At 49.6% G+C, this 9,600-nt stretch overlaps 1 protein-coding gene across 1 annotated transcript in view; it reads right to left on the bottom strand.

Annotated features, from left to right (window-relative positions):
- Positions 1–8,971: 8,971 nt before the first annotated feature.
- The window catches only part of PPCS (phosphopantothenoylcysteine synthetase), a 1,522-nt gene continuing 893 nt past the window's right edge, over positions 8,972–9,600 (bottom strand). The window contains exon 2 of the mRNA XM_010017080.1: positions 8,972–9,295. Within this exon, the coding sequence (XP_010015382.1) occupies positions 8,972–9,295 (324 nt within the window). The remainder of the gene's footprint in view (positions 9,296–9,600) is intronic.

Genomic DNA, 9,600 nt, shown 5'->3' with positions numbered 1-9,600 from the left:
AAAATCCCAAGTGGCACAGAAAAGGCAATTAAAAGGGAATTGTTCACTGCCTCTCACTACAAGAGCTGGAGAGCACCAAAACCAGGAGATGGCAGGTTGAAACAAAGGAACTTCATGTGACAGTAGCTGAACTGTGAAAGTCCTCGCTACAAGATGTTGAGGAAATATATGAGGATATTAAGGAAAATTGGGTTTGACAACCGACCAAATGCACGGCAGATAACAAGTAATCAAGGACTACCAGACACAACAGCACCTCTGGTCAGACACTGCCACTGTATGCCACTGGAGGCAAGGGGGGTATCAGGGATGAACTCTCATCAGTGCCTATTAATCAGGGACTGTAGTGATAGTACGAGGGGTGATGGGTTTAAACTTAAACAAGGGAGATTGAGATGAGCTCTTGGGCAGAAGCTCTTCCCTGTGAGGGTGCTGAGGCGCTGGCACAGGGTGCCCAGAGAAGCTGTGGCTGCCCCATCCCTGGCAGTGTTCAAGGCCAGGTTGGACACAGGGGCTTGGAGCAACCTGCTCTAGTGGAAGGTGTCCCTGCCCATGGCAGGGGTTGGGACTGGAGGAGCTTTAAGGTCCCTTCCAACCCAAACCAGGCTGGGATTCTGGGATTCTACCACCATGTGTTTGCCTTCCCATGATGCTGCCTCCTCAGGTGTCGCATTTGGCTTCTGGTCAGATGGCACAACACAGCTCAAACCAAGCTGAGCTTCGCAGTGGGTTTGCAGAGCCTCCCCCTTCAGCGAGCTTGCTCAAAAGAGGCCAAGAAGCTTTTCAGCTCCAAACCAGTTTTATCAGAACGAAAAACTAGAAACTTGAAACTGTAGAAAGTTCAAGGTGGTGTCAGGAGATGAGACAGCAATTAAATGGTCTGTCTGCAAGTCTCCCACCTGCCTGCCCCAGCCAACTCCAGCTCAGAGGTCACCAACACCACTTAGGAAGTAGCAGGAGGTTGGGAAGAAGAACTCAACACCGTATCAGTGCGGCAGATTTGTGCTCCTGTACATCCAGCAGCCATTGCTGTCAGAATGAAGTTGGGGATGAGGCCAGTAAGCAGAGCACTGCAGGAGAAACAGCCACAGGAGCCAGCTCTGTGAAATGCCCACAACCAGGAGTTGGTGGAAATCGGTGGCCTTGGCAGGAGGGAGATCTCCCTCACTGGGGTGATCGGTCACAAACTGTCCCATCAGGAAATCTGGATTAGTAGAAAGTCATTGCTACCCAGTGAAGATCCTCAGACCAACTGCATCACACACTCTTCAATGTTCTCTCTGTTACCGTTAATCCTATTCCCTATTCCTGTGCAAGAAGTGGGAGCAAATCAACTGTAAATATACAGATGTGAAAACTAATAAAGTAATGAGCTTCACCATGAAGGATCCACAGTGTCCTCATAGACAGGAGAAATATTTCTACTTAAAGATACCTCTTTAAGGTATCTTTAAGTAGATAAAAGTATAAAAGGATGGGGACATCCTTTTCCCCAGCACACTCACAGTCATCCCGAGCAGCTAAAGCAGGAGGTACCTGAAGCTGTGCCACACACAGCCTGTGTGAATTCGATCCTGATCTGCCATCTCCAGTCTCTCCAGCAGTACTGTTCTTTCTACCAGTAAATAAGCAATCTGTTCCCAGGCAGTACTGAGAGCTATTTTGGACAAGTCATCCTGTTCCAGCATCTCAACCTCCTTCAGCTGGGCTTCAGTAAGGCAAGGCTTGCTGTGAGCAAAGGCACAAAGCAAGCAGGTCTGTGTCCCAACTCCTCTAAGCACTCCCACAACAAGCCCCATTTCTCCTGGAACCCAACAGCTCCTGAAGTCTCTTATCCTGCTGCCCACCCCGTTGCTGCCTCCTATCGCCTGTTCCTACCTATTTTCTCAGCTCTATTCCTTCTGTCCCAGTGTTTCTGCTCACATCCACTGCCCTGCCTGCCAAGCATGTGACAGCACCCATTGCACGCAGACTGAGTTCTCCAACCTTAAGTGATGGAGCTACTACAACCATTTTCTTACACCCAGCACCTAAGTTGCACCAACCTGGTCATCCTCAATCCTTTTAACCCTTAATACAGCTTGGTGGAAACTAAACAAGAGATTAAATAGGGCATTGAGAGAAACCAAACAGATGGACGTGCAATCACATAAACATTGTCTTTGGAAGAAGAGACACAAAATACCACTTCACTCATACAGAGCATCCCTTTTCCCAAGGACTGTCTGGCAGGGAGATAGATGTGAAGACCTTCGATTTTTCCCCACATACAGCAGCGCCTGGTGCATTGTGTGCATCCATGGAGGAGACTGGGCTGTATCCCATGTGGGATGGCAGGAAACCACAGCAGGGAACCAACAAGGACCTGAGGCAGAGCCAGAGAAACAGCACCCATGGCACAAAGGGAGTATTCCTTAAAGCATGACCCAAGAAATCACTCCCTGAACAGCATTCCTGACCCATTCCTCCAACACGAGCTATCACAGCTTTGGGTAACACAGACCTGTTGACGTTTGAAGGTCTCTTGTAGGATTAAAGGAGCAAAAATTCCTTTTAGAATTCAATGGCCAATTCTTCACCATTTATCCCAAAATTACAGCTGGGAAGACTCTGCGCTGGGAAAAACATCAACATTCAACGGCCTCCGAGGCAAATAGAGGACAACAACATTTGCAAGAGAAGCTGGTTTATGGTTTGGGCACTGTTGTGTTTGTGTAGCAAACAACTGTTAAAAGAGCCCCTCATTTGCAAGGCTGGGAATGTATCTGCCAGGAGAAGATGAGGAGTCTTTGGTCTCCTGCATGGTCAGGGCAGCAACTCCTGGATCCAAGAGCTTGTGGAGATAAGAAAGGGGGTTTCAAAACCTCCCTATGTAATTCAGATTGAAAAGAAAACCAACAAACCCTGCTCCCAGTTTCTAACCCAACCCAGATTATAACAGTTTCCAAGTGCTGTAGGATGGGAACTGGGGGAGTTGTGGGTTTTGTATGGAGGAAGGAGGGATATTTGCTGCTTAGGGAGCTAGAGTTAGGAACCTGAAGGTAAACACAACAACTATTCCTCATATTCTCACACATGATACACACAAGCCTGTTCCTCCTTCCACACACTGGATTTAACAGAGGACCCAGCGCAACCAGACCCGAAGGCTCAAATCAATCGCATGTTTCCACTCTGCATTTTGCAGCCCTCTGGATGGAAAACACCCCACGGCTTCCCCTGTGGCTGTAAACTGCAGCTCGTTCAATGAAGGGTCAAACCTGGCTGAGCCGCAGCTTTCCCGCAGGAAGCAGAGCAAAACACTGCACTTTGCAGTTTAAATCCAGCTGCCCACTTGCTCCACAGGCATTATGAAGAGCTCACGGCTCAACTAAACTGACACACACCCCTTGTCTCCAACCTCCCCACTTTCCTCCCACAGTTTTCATAGAATCCCAGCCTGGTTTGGGTTAACGGGACCTTAAAGCTCCTCCAGCTCCAACCCCTGCCACGGGCAGGGACACCTTCCACTAGAGCAGGTTGCTCCAAGCCCCTGTGTCCAACCTGGCCTTGAACACTGCCAGGGATGGGGCAGCCACAGCTTCTCTGGGCACCCTGTGCCAGCGTCTCAGCACCCTCACAGGGAAGAGCTTCTGCCTTATCTCCAACCTGAACTTCTCCTGTTTCAGTTTGAACCCATCACCCCTTGTCCTGTCACTCCAGTCCCTGATGAAGGTCCCTCTCCAGCATCCTTGTAGCCCCCTTCAGACACTGGAAGCTGCTCTGAGCTCTCCAGCAGCTTCTCTTCTCCAGGCTGAACAGCCCCAATGTTCTCAGCCTGTCTCCACACGGGAGCTGCTCCAGCCCCTGATCATCCTCCAAATCCCATCTAAATTTTGCCAAATCCCATCCAAACTAAGCTGAAAGCTGCTCTGCTTTATGGCCAGAAACAGGACAATCATCTCTCTAGGACCAACTCACATGGCTGGCTCCCGCGTTGATGGTTGCAGCCAACCTGCAAAACAGTTTGTGGTAATAGGACCTAGAAATTTTCCACAGGCTGAAGAGGAAAAAGGATCTGTGAGGACGAGGGGAGCCTGCCACCAGCACAGATTACCCTGCAGGTATCCCCAACACCTTTTTCCCTACCACCTCCAAAGCATCCTACTTGAGAAGAGCAAACACCTCATCCAAGCACCGTTGTACCACCTCACTGCTGTGCTCCCGTCAGTGAGTATCTCCTGCTGCATCCTTGCAGACACTGTTTTGGAAGCAGTTTTACATGTGCAGAGGTGCCTTCCCCAGGAGGCTCCTCAGAAATAAGCGGCTCATCCATATCCTCACACCCACCAGAAGCTGCATCCTCTCCTGATGCTGGCTGTGTTGGAGCAGCCCGGCTGGTACCACAAACAAGCTCAGGCCACCACTGTTGCTTCTTTTCCTTCATTTTAAGCAGATCCAGCAAGCCCCCGGCAGTAATGTGTTCTCTGCTGTTACATCTGGTGCATGAGTTATTGACCAGGCCTCCAAAACACCACGGGGTGTTTGACAAGAACCATCACAAATGGATTGAACTGCCTCGAGGACAGGACAAATGTCACTCTGGGCAGAGGCACCAAATGAGGTAAAGCTCAGATCAATGACCAGTGTAAAAGCAGCAGTGTCTGCTCTCTGCAGTAATCCTTCAAGCCTGTTTCAGAAGCAAATGTGTAAGCAGAAATCCACTTTTACCACCAGAAACAGCTTTTGGCAGATGGAATTGCTCCCAGTGATCCCCAGGCCAAGCAGAGCTTGTGATCTGTTTGGCTATTTCTATTCAAGAGAGCCCACCCGAGTGATCTCCTGCATTTACCTTCATCTTTGCCTCTTCCCTTCCCAAACCCTCAGCTTCCCAAAGCAAGATCAAGATAGACCCCTTCCACTTGCACCTCACCATCCGCAGGTCAGGCCCCTCCTCTGTACCACAGGCTTGCACCAGCCTCTGTCCTCAACTGCCCTTTCCCATCAATACCATTCCAAGGCTCCCAAAACCTCCCTCCCACCACCCTCTGTTCTTGCCTTGCTCACACTTTTGTTGGACAATCCCAGTAGACCTGTCTGTGCCTTCCCACAAGATCCTTCTTCAGCCCCATTTCCAGCCCAATCTGCAGCATCACCGTGTCCTTCCTAAAGACAACCTGCAAAAATAAGCAGGGCAGTAAGACCCAAAGCCCCACACTCTGCAGGGCTCAGGGGGCATCTCTGGGTTGGTTTGCACCAGCTCTGATGAAAAGCAGAGGCCCAGGGAATAGACCCTGCAGCAGAGGGACATTGGAGACCCAGAGCAGGCAAAAGGGCTGGCAGGTAAAGAACCAGCACATCCATGGCTCTGTGCCAGAGACAGCCAGGGTGTCACTGGTGAAGAGGCTGACCTGCAGAGCAGGAGGCCAGTCCCTCAAGAAAATGATCTCCAAGCATCCCAAAACACATCCGGGCTGGCATCCCCCACTGCAGAGGCCAGCCTGGGGAAGGCAGGGCTTCATCCCTGCCCAGGTCACTGCATTATCAATGACTATCACAGCTAATGCCACCCATAAGGTAACAACAAGCCTTAAAAAGCAAAGTCTGGCAGTGATATCCCAAAGCAAATTTGCACACAAACATCATACAGCACCAAAAGCTCCACAGGGAAGCTGGTGACAACTCCATTGCAATTAGCAACCCGTCATGGACACGGACCTGTGTTTCCATTCCACTGTGAATGCTCGAAAGCCACAGGAATCACTGGAAAATGGGAAAATGCCAAAGGAGCAAAGACACCGCAAAGAAACAAACCCAAAGACAACTTCTGGGTTATTTTTGTCATCCGCCTGCCACCTCGTGGGGAAACTGGGAGAAGAACCAGTGATGAAGTTTCTCTGCCGCAGCGATGCTCACTACTCGTGCAAACCCTCACACAGCAGCATTTTCAGTGCTGAACGACGGCTTTATGTGCCATCTTTATGTTCCCAGAGGAACCATTTGCCAAGCAGGTGACTTTGAGAAGTCACTCCCCCAGATGTGCTCCACTGAAACCCAAAAACCAAAACCTGAACAGCCTCAGAAGTGCAATCAGCTTTCCCAAACTCCTGTATTTGCTCCCCAAATAAAGCATGTAACAGAGAAACTGTTCAAGCTGTGCTGCCAGCCCCAATTTTACCTTAGGACCAGGATAATACACACCACAAGAGGAGGAGTTTAGTGGTAACTATCAGCAGCACTCGAAGCACAACAGGAGAGCAGGAAAACCGAAGTAAATCAAGGACTAAACCCAGAAAAATCCATTTGCCCTTACTGGAAGTGACCCCAGAGCTAGAAAGGAAAGCAAATTGTTTGAAATTAAATGTAAGTGATTTGTTTTAAACAGAATCATTGCACTGACATAAGCACCCATGACAAGTTTTGAATCGCCATCACAAACGTCTTGTCCTTCAAAGGTGTCTTAAAAACGTGGACTTTGTCTAAAGCAAAGCCAATGGCAAGTTCACTGCCGTCCCTAGGAACACAGATCAACACTCTGCTACCCGAGGAGTCCCTCACAGACAGTTTAGAGTTGGAAAACAAAAAGCACCATCAATTTTGTTCTTCAAACAGCCTCTGGAAGATGATTAATGCAACAGCAGAGCCACACAGAGTGAGAAACTGCCCAAGTCACTGAATAAAGGCAGTAAAAACAGACAAGAACCTCTAAGTCAACCACAAATCATCACAGAACGACCACAGACTGGCTTTGTTTGGAAGGGACCTTAAAGTTCCTGCTCTCACAGCAGGGTCAAAGCAGCTCTGCTGAATGACCCGCACTGCCCACAAAGCTCCCTGGACCACGTTTCAGAGGGAAAGGATTACTGCCCAGCTGCAGCCCAGTCAGCCTGAGCCTGAGCTGTTCTTTTTCTCTCTTATGCTCGGTGGAGGGAGCATCCCATTTCTCTACCAGGTTACAGGCTTGGCCCATGTAGACCTCTCCATCTAGAAATAAAGAAACCATCACTATACCTGCACATGTTTGCTAACGCCTCACTGGTGAGTTGCTGGTACAAACAGCTCTCCTTCCCCCTGTATTTACAGCATAAACTCAAACAGTTGTAGGACACTCCTTCTGTATGCCCGGGGGATGTTAAAATCTTGACTGAAAGGTCTGGGAGGCACAAGGGGTTGGAGGCAGGGAGGTGCTGGGATGCAGGGGGCTCTTGACTCCCGCTCTGTGGGAGATGCTGGGCTTGCTGGTTGCTTTTCAGTGCCCCAGTGTGCAGAACTGGGCTGTACACCCATGAGTTGGGCCGTGACCCACAGCCAACAGCAGATGGTCTCTGCTGGTACCGGGAGCCCTGCCCACGAGGGAACCAAGAAGAGCTGTGAGCAGTGGGTCTCGCCAGACCAAACCCCCCAAACCTCAAGCAGAACGGGCTGGAGGGTTTTCCCATTTCTCCCCTACACCCCAAGAGAAGCTGTTGGCAGCAAAGTGCTTCCCCTGAGGAGGAAGCCAAGATGGAGGTGTGAGGTGAAGCAGACTTCACCGTGCAGAGCTGCCTCCCATGCAGCTTCTCACTCTGCTCTGGCAGGTTAAGGCCATTCTCCCTGTCCTGTCCCATACACGTTCCACCACCTTCTCCTTCCCTATCTGCACATCTCTGACAGGCACTTCCATGTCTATGAACTTCAGTTCTCTCCATCCTCCTCAAGCAGCCACCCCAGCCATGTAGACACTGTTAGTTCCTTGTCCTGGCTGTTACTAGCTGGGTCCCAGCACTCCTGACTCACCTGGACGCATCCTTCCCCAGTATCCTTTAGCATTCAGTGCTCCCTCGTGATCCGCTGAGCCCATCCTCACACTTTTCTTGCTCTTCTGCATTTATTCTCATGCCATGAGCACACCCAGTTTTCAGGTGACCAGTGACATTACCTGCACACTGGGTGGTTTTAAACAGATCACAGTCTCACCACTGGAGAGGCTTCTAGTGTCAAGAACAGTGTTCCTGCACACTACTGCCTTTCTTTACAGGCTTCCAGCGAATTTATTTCAAGGAAAGCCTGTAAGTAGGCACACAATGGACAGCAGTAGAGCTGCGGTTTAGGTTTTTTACCCCAAAATTCCACACTGCTTCTTGCAAGCATGGGGAATATATGCTTGGATGGTGGTAATCATATGAAAGCAGGATTTGAAGACAACGAAGAACGTCATGGTCCCAACCCCATCCAAACAGCCAGGAGGCAGTTCTCCTCCCAAGCCGATCACCACCACCCCACCTGCTTTCACCTCCCCATTAACTCCTTTTCTCCAACCTCTTGTTCCACGCCACGCTCGGAGACCACTGCCCGTGCTCCATGCCACAGCTCATTGCTTTTATCCCCACCAGCAACCTACAAACACCCACGATGGAAGGAAAACCTTTGTGGAACAGCTGCTTCAGGGACACTGATACACTGCCTACGCTTTGAAGCTTGTTTCTGCATAGAGCTCTTGAAGCACAGGACCACTGGATTACCCCTGGAGCAAGGAATCCTCTCAAAGTTGGTACCACCTCATTCTCCATCTTTCACCACCCTTGTTTCACCACCCACCGTCAATACCGGGTGATTGCCAGCTCTGTCACTCCACTCCAGCCACGAAACCAGCACATTTTCTGCCGAGCCCCGCTCCTTCCATCCAACAATCCCAAAAGAAACTTTGAAGAGGCAGATTCAAGAAAATCTTTTATATACAGACACAGATAACATTTCTCCACCTCCCAGTTCCCCCAGTCCACAGAACAGGAATAAAGCAACATATCCTTCCCTTCTTTAAACACCAGAAGGAATACCATCCTCTGGCACAGCTTCGCTTCAGTGTATTTTGATTTGCCAAAACAAGCAACAATGACCATTACCACGGTGCAGAGACGTGACGCTGTTCTGGACGGCAGCTTTTCACATCGGGATCCGCTGAGCATTTACCTGGCACAGAAAAAATCTCTCCAGTTTCCTTCAGAGCTGGTCCTCAGACCTTCTTCTCTATAAAGAGGGTGTGCTGGCCCTGCAGATAGTTCACTATCTTCTCCTCTATTTCCATGCCTTGAGCTATTTCCTCATCGGAAAGAGATAACGGAGTCTGTGAGTCTTTGGTGACGATAATAACGGAGGTTCTCCGGGACTCCAGGATATTTGCCACCACCACCTGGTGATGGTATTTCTCCAGAGCCTGCCGGGATTTATCGATTAAGATCAAGGGATCTGTCTCCAGTTTAAAGGAGATAACAAACGCCTCTGGGGCCCATTCTTTGACGAGAGGAGACAGCATTTTTGGCACCATCTTCAGTGTGATCTGCGTTGGGGAAAGAGAGCAAAGTTTCAGTAAAAACATGATGATGTGTTTTAGTCAGAGACGGGGGGAATTGGGAAATTCCAGCTTCAGTTCATGTTATATTTCCACTGGGAAGTTTTCCAAGACAGTATTTGGCCACATCTCCCCAAACAAGGTTAAAATGTCACCAGTGTGCACCATAAAGTTAAATCATCAGCCTGGTATTAACAATAAGCAGGGTGTTATGAAGTGATTTTCTACCTCAGAGCTCATCTCAGTCTCCCCTCTGGCAGGTTAAAGCCATTGCCCTTGTCCTGTCCCTCCAG

Source organism: Nestor notabilis, unplaced genomic scaffold (genome assembly GCF_000696875.1).
Source record: "Nestor notabilis isolate BGI_N333 unplaced genomic scaffold, ASM69687v1 scaffold30906, whole genome shotgun sequence".
Taxonomy (NCBI): domain Eukaryota; kingdom Metazoa; phylum Chordata; class Aves; order Psittaciformes; family Psittacidae; genus Nestor; species Nestor notabilis.
The sequence above is the reverse complement of the archived record's forward strand: the minus strand, read 5'-3'. Positions and strand labels throughout refer to the sequence as shown.